The sequence below is a fragment of the Taudactylus pleione genome, unplaced genomic scaffold (assembly GCF_031769625.1).
Source record: "Taudactylus pleione unplaced genomic scaffold, aTauple2 ptg000438l, whole genome shotgun sequence".
Taxonomy (NCBI): domain Eukaryota; kingdom Metazoa; phylum Chordata; class Amphibia; order Anura; family Myobatrachidae; genus Taudactylus; species Taudactylus pleione.
Window position 1 is genome coordinate 979507 of NW_028284840.1, and position 15224 is coordinate 994730.

At 45.1% G+C, this 15224-nt stretch overlaps 1 protein-coding gene across 1 annotated transcript in view; it reads right to left on the bottom strand.

Moving 5' to 3' along the window:
* Positions 1 to 2629: 2629 nt before the first annotated feature.
* The window catches only part of SPEF2 (sperm flagellar and cilia associated 2), a 212814-nt gene continuing 200219 nt past the window's right edge, over positions 2630 to 15224 (bottom strand). The window contains exons 34-35 of the mRNA XM_088447783.1: positions 9019 to 9141; positions 2630 to 2870 (exon numbers count right to left, since the gene is read on the bottom strand). Of these exons, the coding sequence (XP_088303909.1) occupies positions 2787 to 2870; positions 9019 to 9141 (207 nt within the window). The 3' untranslated portion in view covers positions 2630 to 2786. The remainder of the gene's footprint in view (positions 2871 to 9018; positions 9142 to 15224) is intronic.

The window sequence follows — 15224 nt, forward strand, 5'->3', positions numbered from 1 at the left end:
TTCACTGTTGTATTTATATCCACTACATTCATTGGTGTATTTATATACACTACATTCACTGCCGTATTTATATACACTACATTCACTGCTATATTTATATACACTACATTCATTGGTGTATTTATATACATTACCGTAACTGCCGTATTTATATACACTACAGTCACTCCTGTATTTATATACACTACAGTCACTCTTGTATTTATATACACTACAGTCACTGGGTTATTTGGGTTACAGTAGAGACTTCTTCGTGGGAGACTAGAGAGAGCCTCCATAATGGGCTGCAGAGGCAAGTACATGTGTGGGCATACTGGAACCTATAATGCTCCAAATCAGAGGCTCAAACTGACACTTTAGTAAACACTGTAAAGACAAGAGATACCAACATAACAATACAACCCAGGTAACTGTAACCTGCTGTGTGATATCCTGTGAGACAAGGCTGTCCAGTGACGGGGAGACTTACCTGATGATGGAAGATCACTGGAGCTGTTAAGAAGGACAAGGTAGAGGACGAGAGTGAAATATCCTCAAGGCATTGAGGACCTCATTCAAAGTCGGTCGAAGCGGCCGCACGTACGTACGGGAAAAGGGGCCGGATATTCAAATGATTCCCTCGCAAGTTGCGTCTCTAAGTTTGGATCAGTAGCTGGCCGACCAAGGGGAGGAAGCGGTCGGAATTAAAAATACGCCCCCTTCTTGTACGCATTGCACGTCATCTCCGGGCATATAAGGATTAATCGAGACCATCGGGAACCATCGAAACTGGTCGTAGAGCTTAAGGTTGACCATACCCTCTCTTAAGCTCTACAATCATGTCAGTGTAAAAAACCTCCCATGTCACATGTGCCATGACGCTACTTTGTTAATTATGCACTCCCATAAACCGTATGCACTCCCATAAAACGCTGCTCGCATAATTAGGCACGCCTGCGTTCGGATCTCCACTCTCCCGTTTTCAAGCACCTTCCCCTGTTACCACCCACAAACGCCTCATTCTGTCACTCAAACTACCGACCTGGCTGTGTTCAAGGAGAGAGAAATTTCTGATCGTAGCGGCTAGTTTGCGCACGCGCATTGCGAACTTTACGCATGCGCAGTATAGCGAACATCGGTGGCGTACGACCGTGCAGCCGCAACGACCGACTTTGAATGAGGTCCTGAGTGTCAGCTCTTCTGCCAAATCTATGAGCCACTGTTGATTGTTTATTTATAGCTCGGTGTGTGCCATAATCATCCAACAAGAGTGTGATATTTATCATGTGTGTGGAGCCTATTATTCCAATGACTGTGATGTGAACTGGATCTTTCAACTGTGTCACAAACAACTAGACCAGAGGTTCCCAAACGTGGTCCTCAAGGCTCCCCAACAGTTCAGGTTTTAGACATATCCATGGTTGAACACATGTAGTTAAATAAAATTGACTGAGGTACTAATTAAGTCACCTGCCATGGATATCTCTAACACCTGAACTGTTGGGGAGACTTGAGGAACGCGTTTGGGAACCTCTGAACTAGACTGAGGACCTCATTCAGAGGTGGTCGTTAGTTGCAAGCGGTTGCCCTGAATCAGGGCGGCCGCTTGCATCCTGAACGACCGCCTCCTTGTCGCGATGGTCAAGACCATCGAGACTTACGACCAGACCCTAAGGTTGGGTCTGGGCACTCGTAAGCCCCAGAGAGCTTCCTGCTCTGATCGAGCAGGAAGCTGCCCACTGACATCAGCAATGATGTCAGTGGGGCCGCCCTCAAACGGCAAGCGTTCCGGAGGGAACGCCCCCTGCCTGCCTCCCAAACGGGGCGAGCTGTCACTCACCATCAACAGCTCTCCCCGTCTGCTGCGAGACCCCTAGCGACGGAGCGTCCGTTGCTAGCCGGGTCTCGCGCAAGCGCACAACGGAGCCGGCTCCGTTGTGCGCATGCCCAGTGGGGCAACATCGAGCTCAGCGCTTGCGACCGACTCTGAATGACCCCCTGATTTTCATACTCCATTGTGCAATGGTCACTTTTCCGCCTTAACCCCTAGAGCATGCCTGGCCAACCTGTGGCTCTCCAGCTGTTGCGAAACTACAAGTCCCAGCATGCACTGCCACAGTTTTAGCATTCCACAATTGCAAAACTGTGGCAGGGTATGCTGGGACTTGCAGTTTCACAACAGCTGGAGAGCCACAGGTTGGCCAGGCCTGCCCCTAGAGCATGGAATCACAAAAGAGACACCTGGCTGGGGGACGTTCTGAATGAGAGGCACACTGATAGGGGCTGCTCTGCTAATTTCAATGATAATTCGTTACTTCAGTGGTTCTCAAACTCGGTCCTCAGGACCCCACACAGGTCACGTTTTGCAGGTCACCCAGCAGGTGCACAGGTGTATTCATTACTCATTGACACATTTTAAAAGATCCACAGGAGGAGATTATTATACTTGTGATTCTGTGAGGAGACCTGGAAAACATGCACTGTTTGGGGTCCTGAGGACCGAGTTTGAGAACCTGTGAGTTACTTGGTTTTATGGGCACTTTTATGAGCCAGGGGCAAACATAGGACCCCAGCCATGGATAACTCAGTTAAGTAAATAAACAGCCCAAATGTATTTTTAATATCTAATAATAACAATCAGCCATCTATAAACTTGTAAGGTCTTGTTTATTGCTTAAAAAAATCCATTTCATTTTGGGTCAGATGCTTCATTTCACAATTTCCAGCAATGAGAAACCGGGAACATAGTAACAGTAGTAAAGGCAGAGACTATCAGACTTGTATTTATTCCTTCTTAGCAGTCTATGTTATGTGCCGGAGGAGCTGGACGTCAGATTGTCTCCATCAGCTGAGTGCATGAGTTTGGATTTCTGTAGTATGCTCTGGATATCCTGTAAATAAACAAGAAAGACAGATTCTTTGGAATGGACTATACAAAATGGCTAAACTGTAAGTGCATGCGCAAACAGTGGGTATACATCAGTCATTTGTGTCATGTGCTTGTATCCCAGTCACCAGGTAATGAGCATAAATGGGGAATACAATACAGAGTAATCTGTCCTTCTATACAGATGAGCAAGTCCTGATTCCTGAGCACGGTGGTGCACTTATGTTAGATGGGTGTTATTTCTGTGAATGGGTGTTTCCTAGTGTGTATGTATACAGGGCTGTGTTGGTGCACTTATGTTAGATGGGTGTTATTTCTATGAATGGGTGTTTCCTAGTGTGTATTTATACAGGGCTGTGTTGGTGCACTTATGTTAGATGGGTGTTATTTCTGTGAATGGGTGTTGCCTAGTGTGTATGTATACAGGGCTGTGTTGGTGCACTTATGTTAGATGGGTGTTATTTCTGTGAATGGGTGTTTCCTAGTGTGTATGTATACAGGGCTGTGTTGGTGCACTTATGTTAGATGGGTGTTATTTCTGTGAATAGGTGTTTCCTAGTGTGTATGTATACAGGGCTGTGTTGGTGCACTTATGTTAGATGGGTGTTATATCTGTGAATGGGTGTTTCCTAGTGTGTATGTATACAGGGCTGTGGTGGTGCACTTATGTTAGATGGGTGTTATTTCTGTGAATGGGTGTTTCCTAGTGTGTATGTATACAGGGCTGTGTTGGTAACTTGATAGATTTTGGGATTTTACAACTGACAACTGACTTCTCCAAAGGGCGGCACACTGGGGCTGATGTTGCTTTCTACATATGTGTCAAAAATTATTCTCTAAAAAAGCCACCCGTAAAATCTGTGTATCTAGTAAAAAGCAACATGTAAAATGTGCGTATCTACACCCTCATGCTGGGGCGCACGGTAAATTGCATCCAGCTCTGCACCAGAAACACCCGGTGTACTTATGACCTGGTTGAATGTAAGTGATTGTGGGTATAAGTACAAAAGAAAACCCCCACACATTCACTATTTGTTTTTTTTATAGACAAAAATCTCTATAATACAGTAGATATCGAGTATGAACAAAAAAATAATAATTTAAAATAACATTAATATGCCCAAAATCTAATATTATATTCATGGTCAATGAAGAAAGCTCCTATCAGCATCAGAGGTGAGTCCACAAACAGCCAATCAGAAGCGGCTAGCTAGCGCTGGTATCTTTTATCATCGTCAGTGTTTATGTGCACCAGCCCTTAGGCACCACAATTGATATGGCTACTGTCAGGTATACAGTATATGCATCTCTGTCTCTCTGCCTATCTGCAAGCTAGCTGACCACTTATTTCAGATACCTTTACTGTATACTGGATTATATATGTTTGGATGGTGTCTGATTGACCGATATTCTTCACTACTAGTTCAGTGGGGGAAGTAAGGATATTTATATTTGCACCACACCCTACACACACCTCTTCACATTTGGCTTTGTCGGCAGGATAAGGATGTTGGAGAAGATGTGGAACTTCGCCAAGAGGACCCCCATGATGTCAGCCCCAGAGCAGATCCATCTTCGGGCATTTGAGGACAATAGTGGTTGGATAGAAATGTCTGCTAGATAAAGGATGTCTGCCAGATCATGTAGCGAGCAACTAAGCACAGCAAAGAGGAATTCTGGGGAAAATCCTGGGTAAAAGGCTGGACAAAGACAGTCAAGTACCCCCATTGTTGGAAGTGCCAGTAATAGGGACACCTGGCCCATGAGTGGTCCTGGGGAGATGATGTAGCGCTGTTACAAAAGAAGAGGTCCCAAGAAACAACGATCCTTATCTGCACAAGGCGAATGTGGATAAAGAGGGCTTTAAGATGCCACACTACAAGGAACAGTGCAAAAACCCAGGAATGAAGGAGCTCATGTTGGAAGCATTCACAGGCTCTCACCACCACTCCTCTGCAGAAGGCAGAGTTGGAAGTGTGTGAGAAATCGGCCACATCCAAAGACTGACTAGTCCACATAGAAGATGTTGACAAAGATGCAAGCAAAGTGGATGACGGACTGTGGAATCGCGAAGAACTGTTGGTACCACACTCACAGGTGATTGTCCTCTCTGAAGAAGTGGCCTGGAAGAGTGACCATAACCTGCAAGTGGGACACCTCAACACTACTTGCTGGAAGAAGAGGGGCTGCTTGCCATTGCAGGACTGGTCCTGGAAGAAAACACAGGACTGGTGGAGATGCCACACAAGGAAGTGCTGCAGGTGGCAGGTGATACCTAGGAAGAAATGTTTTTTGGGTAGTGCATGCCTCCACCCCCTGAAGACTGTGTTTTGGAACTATATAATAGAGAAAGTACGGATGATATACTCTTTGGGCAAGAGACCCTCTGGTGGTCTCAGGTAAGTGGCCATGAGGAGCCGCCACTCCCAAAGAGAATCCATAATTGGAAATCAGGAGGTATGAAAAAGAGGAACTGAGCTGGTAGAAGAGGGATGTAAGGTCTGTTGGACTGGGCCATCAAACACATCCTCATTGTTGGTAACAAAGAATGGTGCCCTGACTTGCTGATGGAGGTAACAATGGCTATCTTTATAGGGACTACAAAGGAATAAGTGGGTGAAACTCGAGAAATGTGCCCGAAGTTTGACACCACAGAGACCAGTACTGGAACCAAGGAGTGGTGCCCAGCGCTGGATCTGATGCCCACAGAGGAGATGGAGTTATGTCCGCGGAATTAGGAAACTTACCTGGGGAAGGTGACGTCCCTTGATCCATCTTGGAGGAAGCTGCCATCTTCTACATGTGGCATGGTAAATTCCCACTTACAGTAGCTCCAGCCTTGGCAATCTATAATCTGAAAAGATTCAAGCCCAGCCACTAGCACTGTAGCATTTTGAAAATGGTGCCACTGGCTCACAGTGCGTAGACAGGAGCTACTGTATGTGTCACGGCAGTGGTGTAAGTTCATCCCAGATGCCCGGAGGGAAGTTATAATTTGGTGCCCCCCCCGTCACACTGTAATATAGCAATTTGCATGCAGACAGGCTATAGATAGACGAAGGCAGCAGCTTATGGTCTGACATGAAGCTCTGCTTAGTATATGGTGGCTTCTCAGGTGCCGGGAAGAGGTGCCATGTATTGGGCGACCGTGATGGTACACTCCGGGTACATAGTTACATCCCTAAGTGGGGTGAATATGTTGTGGTCAATGGAGGAGGTGCCCCTTCAGTGCTGGAGCCCGGCGGCAGGCGCCTCTATTGTCTCCCATAGTTCTGCCCCTGTGTCACGGGGTGCCAATCACGGCTCATCTCGTCACAGCTCTTCCTCTCTCTCTCCGGTTTCTATAAGCTGTCAAAGGTAGAGAGCGGCAGTCTGGCAGCAATGAGGGAACAGAGAAGAGCGCCAGAAGATAGAAGAAAGAAGGTGTTGCACTGAAGAGACAAAGAGCCACTAGAAAGAAAAGCAGACAAGAGGAAGAAGAAGCCGCAGACCAGAAAACTTAAGTCATGGCACCAGAAGGAGATTCTTCATAAAAGAGTTAATGCTTGCCCCCTTGCCAGCTGAGTATAGGATCAAGACACTTTAAGATCAAGAGTGGATCTGGTGCTGTTCCAGCTCAGGAGCATAAAGAAGTCCTGATGGAAAGGGCTGACACAAGAGCACCCCACGCAGTAGAGCTCCTCGGGGTTATTCCTCTGTGCTCGCCAAGGTCAGCCAGAAGAGAGGAAGGCCATGAGCGCAGTGAGATTAGAATCAAGGGGACAAGAGTGGCCAGAGCCTGCATTCCAGGACTCTATGCAACATCTCAGTGAAGGTAGGAGCATATGAAGTAAGGTAAGTGCCTGACGCATCTGCACCAAACTCCCCGCAAACCTTTTCACAACTTCATGCTGTTTGCTCCTGGGAAATCTACCTCTCTCCAGCTACAGTATGTATAGAGGAATGATAGGCTCATAAATTTCTCTGTAAAGACATGTACTACTACTATAGCGGGTTTTACATGGTGTGCATATGCAGCAGCTTCTTACTACATTGCTATTGATTACAATGCATGTTTTTTCACGGGAGACCTCTGACTTAATTTAGGTTTAAGGTTTTATATATAATTATGGACCTGATTCATTACCAATCACAACTGCCATTACACACACAATCAGCTGATTGTTGCTTACTGCGTATGCATCGCAGTGAGCGTGTGCGAAAGCTCCAATTTGAACAGACTGCGATCGCAGAGTGATTGACAGGAAGGGAGCGTTTGGGGGGGGGTGGTCGTCGAAACATAGGAGTGTCAGTACGTTTGAACGCCGTTACAGGGGCGTGTATAAATTAGCCACTGCGATGCCATACGCAGCTTGGGCTGTCACTGCATGCGATGAGGTTAGTAATATCTGAGTAAGGTCAGAGCTTGTGCAAGTGTACGTGAGGCTGCGATTCTACTCGATGTTACCGATGGTTTGGAAGACTTGGTAAGTATTACGGATGTGTGTAAGGTAAAGGGGGTGTCCTTATGTTAGGCTGCGATGGCATAGCGATAGCTTTCATTAGCATATTTTCACAGTGGGACTGCATGCGTAATTGCAGCTGCGATCGCAATAGCAATCTGTAATGACTCAGGTCCTATACTGATTCATGACAGATACATGTGGATGTTTTCTGCTTATTTCAATGGTTTAAAAAAAATTGGATTTTTAGTTCAATTCTATATGTGTTCTTATTCCGATATTCAAGTAGGTGAGTGTATAGGGGATAGCGAAAATCTATACTGCACTGATTGGATAATATTCTCTTATTTACTGTATTTTCAATGTTGGGAGACCCTGGATCCTAACCTATTAATTCCATTTAGTACCAAACCATAAAATGTTTCTTTCTTTCTTTCCCCCCCAACTATTAAACCATGTTAAATGGCTGCAAGTAGGAATAGTTGATGACTGAGTGAGTTATCATATTAGGGGGCCTATTCATAATCGATCGCTTGCAATAATTAATTAGTCGACTTGCTGCGAGCTGAAAGTTGGGGGACAGCTGCACTGAAAAGCAGCTGTCCCTCAATCATTTACAATGAGGGCCTGATACAGAGATGGACGATAATGTAATCGCAGCTGCAATTTCGCATGAAACAGAGCTGCGAAAATATGCTAATGTTTCCAAAGACTACCCGAGCATAGGGACGCCCGCTGCTGCCTTCTCATATCTGTCTGACGACGTACAAAGGCGTAAAACATCAAAAACACTGGCGCAGATTGGTCAAGCCTGACCTGCCTCAGACACTGCGGCTCTCCTAACACGCTGAGAGCTCTCATGCTACGAAGGAGATAGCAGTGGCTAATTTATGCACGCCCATCAAACAGCGTTTAAACGGTACAGATACGCCTGCTTTGTTCTACCCCCCCCCCCTCCCGTTAATCAGAGTCCGAGCTCCTCAAGCTTAATGAATAATGGCCTTATAATAACTGTCCCTTATAATAGATAGCCACGCTTTCGTTTTGGGGAACCCATGGGGAACTTGGTGGTAGACACCCCCCCGGGAGGGTTAGGGTAGGGAAAGGGGGGGATAGGCACCATTAGGGGAAGTTAGGGTTAGGAACCCCCCGGGAGGGCTAGGTTTAGGGTGCGGGACGGGGGGTTAGGTTTAGGCACTAATGGGGTGGAGGATAAGGTTAGGCACCACTAAGGGAGGGTTAGGGGGGAAGAGGGGAGGGTTAGGGTACTTACCAGTGCCAGTCGAGAATTAGGTCCATTGGGCATCCGCTGTCGGTATTTCATCATTAAATACAGATTCCTTAGAATGTTATCTTTTAGTTTTGTGTTTGCAGAACTGAACTTCAGAATCGCCCTCACAGCCTCAGGGGGAGAATTAGCTGTTACAGAGCTTACAGGGGAAAGAGTTAAATATCTAATTTGGTTGGAAGCCTCCTTTAGATTTAAAGTAAGAAACAAATGTTAATGCCCATCCATAAAATAGATGTTTGCTGGTGCCTGCTTCACCCCATAATCTACTGACTCCCCAATTAACATTCCTTCACCATCCGGTAACTGGTTCCACAAACAAAGAACTTTCAATTCAACAAAAGAAATACAAGATAGAAAAATGTAACTTATGCCCTGTAAATAAAGGATATTTGTTGTATATGCTGAAAGCATGAACTTACTGAAAGTTTATAACTCTGACAATTTTCAACAAGGTCGTGAAAAATCGGGTGTTTGAGGAGAGCAGCAAGGGAAACGGGCTCCAGGCAATCTGGGCTTATTTCACTGAATATGTGTCCGATGATCTGGAAAGGAACGCAAAGTCATTCATTAAAAGGATAATTAAAATAAGGTAAACAACAGCAATAGTACACTTATTAATGGGATTAATAAAACCTCAGAGAGAGAGAGAGAGAGAGAGGTAAAACTGAGCACATCATTAAATGCTGTTTTGATTTATATACACTACAAGTTTTAGAACACCCGATTTGTCCAGTTTTTATTGAAGTTTAAGTAATTCAAGATCAGTGATAACCTGAATTGGAATAAAGGTGAGGGGTAAAGTGTTAGGTTGGGTACACACAGAGGAGTAGCGTGTAGCCAGGGTGCCCGGAGCATGTGTGTGCTATGGCGTCCCCCCCCTCAAATAAAATTAAAGATTAGGGACAGATCCCCCTGTAGTGGTGCCCATATCCAGTGCCCCTAGTAGTTGTGCCACTTTGCCCCTTCAAGTAGTGCCCCTGTAGTTCTGTCCCCCCCCCGTAGTTCTGCCCCCTCCTCCCCCCAGTACTTACCTGATCCATCAAGGCCATCACCAGGCTGTCGTTGCCGCCGCCCTGACTCAATCTAATTAGATCCAGCAGGTGCGGCTGTGCAGGGTCCTCAGTGCGCGGGTGATGTCATGACGTCACCCGTGCGCTGAATCACTGGGAATGCTGGTCTTTGAAGTGATCGCAGGCTTCCTTAACCTCCGGTCACTTCAGAGGCCAGCGTTCACAGTTCAATGCGGGCACCCGGCAGGCTGTTAGCTTAGGCAGCTGCCGTTTACACAGCGTGCGGCGTCTCTGGACACCTTCGACGCCTGGAACTTGGTACACACTAGACGATAAATTGTCCGATTTTAGTCGAATTGGAACCACAAATCGTCCACATCATCTAGTGTGTACGTACTACTGTGCGCACCCGCGTGTCATATGTGGTGTTGTGTGATTGGCTGTACTGCATGGCCAATCACATGATATCGCATGCGGTGCAGTGTACGAAGGACGGAACGAGTGATTGGTCTGGCCCTCGGAGCTTTTTTCTGCTAGCCTCATCTGACTAGCAGGGTGTCTAGAATGGCCCCCTGCAGCCAGAATCTATGCAGCAGTGCCACATGGAGCGTCCTTAGGACGCTTCAGACAGTCACAACGCTGCGCTTACAGCTCCCTGGAGCATCCTCAGGATGTTCCGGCCATTGCTGTAATCACCGGCGATTGTGGCCCCGCCCCATGTGACTGCACACTGAGGGGGCGTGGCCTGCACCAGGCCCGCAAATAATGTTCTATATATCAAAATGGTCCTCGGCAGAAAAAAGGTTCCCCCGTACCTGCTATATGGTCTGCTTTTACGTATATTGGTGGAGGGATACATATTGAAAGAAACATTGATAGGAGTAACACCAAATACCTTAATGTAAGCATCATTCTATATAAGTTTTGCACTAAGAGTGACGTTTGGGTGTTTTTCATGCATGAAGGTTTTGGCTACTATACAGAATTCATCTGGCTGTGAAATCATTTTTCTACTTTCAACTACTGGGTATATTTACATTGTGCTAAAACCATGTTTTTTTGTCATTTATTTTGAGAATGATTGGTCCTAAAGGATACATTGTTGTCGGAAGACCTTTATAACAAGACACAGAAGCTTGCATCTGGAACAAGATTGGTGCAGAGATCAATTACCTCTATCTGACTGTATATATTGTATGTAACTGGAGTTGGTTTGGGATAAACTAGACAAACGGGTAAAAGCAAAGCAACCTACAGGTGCAAATATTTTGGGAACCTCAGCAACAATGTTGGGATATCACAAAATGATTTTTTTTATTTTTTATCTCCAATTGTTTATTTGTTTTATGCTTTAATTTCAGAGTACACAGTACATGAAAGACATAAAACTACTTAAATTTCAATAAAGCTGGAAAAATGGGGGTGTTCGAAAACATTTCACATGTACTATACTAGTATACTGTATTAGACCCGTTGAACGTTGTGCCCCCAAAATTCACAACCTAACTTGCATGGTGGGCTAGGTACACTTCCTGATAGTACTTACCAGATCCTGAAAACACCACAATAGTAATCCTTCTCTCTGCAGGAGGAGGGCATGGTGTGGAGACTGGAAAATGACCCTCTCCGTGCGGGCTTGGCTGGCTTTCTGTGGTTTTAAAATTTCCTATCAAATTCATTGGGTTCATATTGGTTTAGCCAACAAAGTTAATGCCTCCATTCTGTGTAGGTCACAGATCCACTGTAAACGCTGACCCTGGTCACGCATAGAGGCTGATTCAATTAAACACGTTGTCCATGTTGTGCCGTTCAAAAATGGCACCTTGTGACCAGCAACATCGCAAGTTTTTCCTCGGACCCAATAGATGTGCACAGGATAAGTTGTGGTGTAGATGTTTACTGTAATAGGAGTATACGTGCGCAGCTGATGTTCAACGATACATTGCGTTTAATTGAATGGGCCCCGTTGCATCTGGCAAACATTTGTGAACAAGTGGATAAAACGTAAGATAATAAAGTGAGAATAGATAAACACAAACACAGCATATACTATTTGTCCACAAACCTCTACAGATCAAGGGACATATTCATCATCACTTAATTTCTACAATAGTGGGTGAAAAAAATGTGTTTTCATGTGTTCTGCTCATAGGGGGTAAATTTACTAAGATTCAAGTTTGGTCGAGTTTTTTAGTTTTTAAACTCACTTTGCTTCACCAAAACTCAGTTGAGTTTTCCCTTATCAAACTCGCAAATTCACTAAGAAGTGAGTTTAGCTGAAAGTGCATTTTTCGATGGTGAAGGAGATCGAGTTTTTACCCCCAAATTGCGAGTTTAGATGAGATTACTTACTCGAGATTACAGTGTTATTTCGCTGCAAAACTCACTCGAGCAAGCAGTCTGCACATATCAGTGAGATACAGTCAGGTGCATAAATATTGGGACATTGACAGAATTTTTCATATTTTGGCCTCTATTCACCACCACAATGGCTTTGAAATGAAACAAACAAGATGTGCTTTAACTGCAGACTTTCAGATTTAATTTGAGGGTAATTACATCCAAATCAGGTGAACGGTGTAGGAATTACAATGGTTTCTATATGTGCCTCCCACTTTTTAAGGGGCCAAAAGTAATGGGACTATCAACGCAAAAGCTATTTCATGGACAGGTGTGGGCTATTCCCTCGTTATTTCATTATCAATTAAGCAGGTAAAAGGTCTGGAGTTGATTCTAGGTGTGACATTTGCATTCAGGGGTGTATCTACGCCCTGGCAGCAAGGGCTGTTGGGAGCTGTAGTTTCATTTGAGTTTGATAACTGTAGTGCTGTGCGGTGACGGACACTGGCGCCTGTAACAGTGTATGCTGTGCACTGCAGCACCTCCAATGCCCGGGGATGGCTTTCAGGAGGGTAATAATATTACAATTATATTATACAAGAATGGTGCATGTATGTATACATATATATATATATATATATATATATATGTGTGTGTGTGTGTGTGTGTGTACATATATATATATAAAAATATATGTGTGTATATATATATATATATATATATATATGTGTGTGTGTATATATATATAGATATATAAATATATATGTGTGTGTGTATATATATATATGTGTGTGTGCATATATATTATATATATATATATATATATATATATATATATATATATAATGTGTGCACGCCCCTTCTCCACAAGACCACGTTTCTTTTTGCCATGTGCACCTTCCCTATTTCAAATATGGGCGGCACCAGTCCCTTATTTTGCCAGGGGCACTCAAACGCCTAGATACACCCCTGTTTGCATCTGGAATCAGTTGCTGTCGACTCTCAATATGAGATATGAGATAAGAGCTGTCACTATCAGTAAAGCAAGCCATCATTAGGCGGAAAAATCTAAACAAACCCATCAGAGAGATAGCAAAAACATTAGGTGTGGCCAAATCAACTGTTTGGAACATTCTTAAAAAGAAAGAATGCACCGGAGAGCTTAGCAACACCAAAAGACCCGGAAGACCACGGAAAACAACTGTGGTGGATGACAGAATAATTATTTCCCTGGTGAAGAAATACCCCTTCACAACAGTTGGCCAAATCAAGAACACTCTCCAGGAGGTAGGTGTATATGTGTCAAAGTCAACAATCAAGAGAAGACTTCACAAGAGTGAATATAGAGGGTTCACCACAAGATGTAAACCATTGGTGAGCCTCAAAAACAGGAAGACCAGATTAGAGTTTGCCAAACAGCATCTAAAAAAGCCATTACAGTTCTGGAACAACATCCTATGGACAGATGAGACAAAGATCAACTTGTACCAGAGTGATGGGAAGAGAAGAGTATGGAGAAGGAAAGGAACTGCTCATGATCCAAAACATACCACCTCATCAGTGAAGCATGGTGGTGGTAGTGTCATGGCGTGGGCATGTATGGCTGTCAATGGAACTGGTTCCCTTGTATTTATTGATGATGTGACTGCTGACAAAAGCAGCAGAATGAATTTTGAAGTGTTTCGGGCAATATCATATGCTCATATTCAGTCAAATGCTTCAGAACTCATTGGACGGCGCTTCACAGTGCAGATGGACAATGACCCGAAGCATACTGCAAAAGCAACCAAAGAGTTTTTTTAAGGCTAAAAAATATGAGATATGGTAAGAACTTACCTTTGTTATCTCTATTTCTACGAAGTCCATAGGGTTCCACAGGATACCTTGGGGTATAGGTGATGACGTCAGGCATCGGGCACCATAGAGTTAAGTTTTCAGTCCTCCCAGGATGCACTAGGGTCCACCTCCTATACCCCGCCCCCGAGCCAAGGCACCTCAGTTAGTTACCAAGCCATAGGCCGGAGGAGGAGAAGGAAGAGAGAGAAAAAAGATCTGGACACACACAAGAATCACATTCTCACCAGAGGGAGACGGAAAAACCGGTGACCAGAGTAAAGCCCATCTGCAGCACAGGTGCGACAGGGCGGGAGTCCTGTGGAACCCTATGGACTTCGTAGAAATAGAGATAACAAAGGTAAGTTCTTACCATATCTCATATTTTCTACTTCAGGGTTCATAGGGTATCCACAGGATACCTTGGGGATGTTCCAAAGCAGTATCCTTTAAGGGTGGGGACTCTCCTGTGCTGAAAGGAGAATCCGCCGCCCGAAGGAAGCATCCTGAGAGGCGAAGGTGTCAAACCTGTAATACCTCACGAAGGTATGGACAGAGGACCACGTAGCAGCCTTGCAGATCTGGACTGCAGAGGCACCACGTCGAGCTGCCCACGAAGGACCCACATACCTAGTGGAATGAGCCTTCACAGAAGGAGGAACCGGCAGACCTTCATGAAGATAAGCTTCAGAAATAGCCATACGGATCCAGGCTGCCAAAGTTTGCTTAGAAGCAGGCCAACCCTTTTTACGGAAGCCATAGAGGACAAACAAGGCGTCCGACTTCTGAAACGAAGAAGTGCGGTCAACATAAGTCCTTAAGGCCCGCACAACATCCAAAGTGGCCTCACCCACTGAAAGGCCAGGTGAGTTAAAGACCGGAACAACTATTTCCTCGTTAACATGAAACTTGGAAACAACTTTGGGAAGAAATTCAGGACGAGTGCGGAGCACTGCCCTGTTCCCATGAAAAATCAAGAAAGGGGGTCTACAAGAAAGAGCCCCTAAATCAGAAACACGTCTAGCCGAAGCTATGGCCAGAAGGAAAACAGTCTTAGCTGTTAGCCATTTAAGATCCACTGAGCCCAGTGGTTCAAACGGCGGTCCCTGGAGAGCCCTCAGGACCACAGCCAAATCCCAAGGCGCCACAGGTGGAACAAAGGGTGGCTGAATGCATAGAACACCTTGCATAAAGGTGCGCACATCCGGGATTGTAGCAATCCTACGATGGAACCAGACAGACAGGGCCAAAACCTGCACCTTCAAAGAAGCAAGGCGAAGCCCATGGTCTAATCCCGCTTGCAGGAAGGCGAGAACCCGAGACAGACGAAACTCCCGCAGTGCATAACCTCTCGGCCGACACCACTGGAAGAACGTATGCCACACGCGATGGTATATTCTCGCGGAAAACGGTTTCCGAGCTCTGAGCATGGTACGCACTAC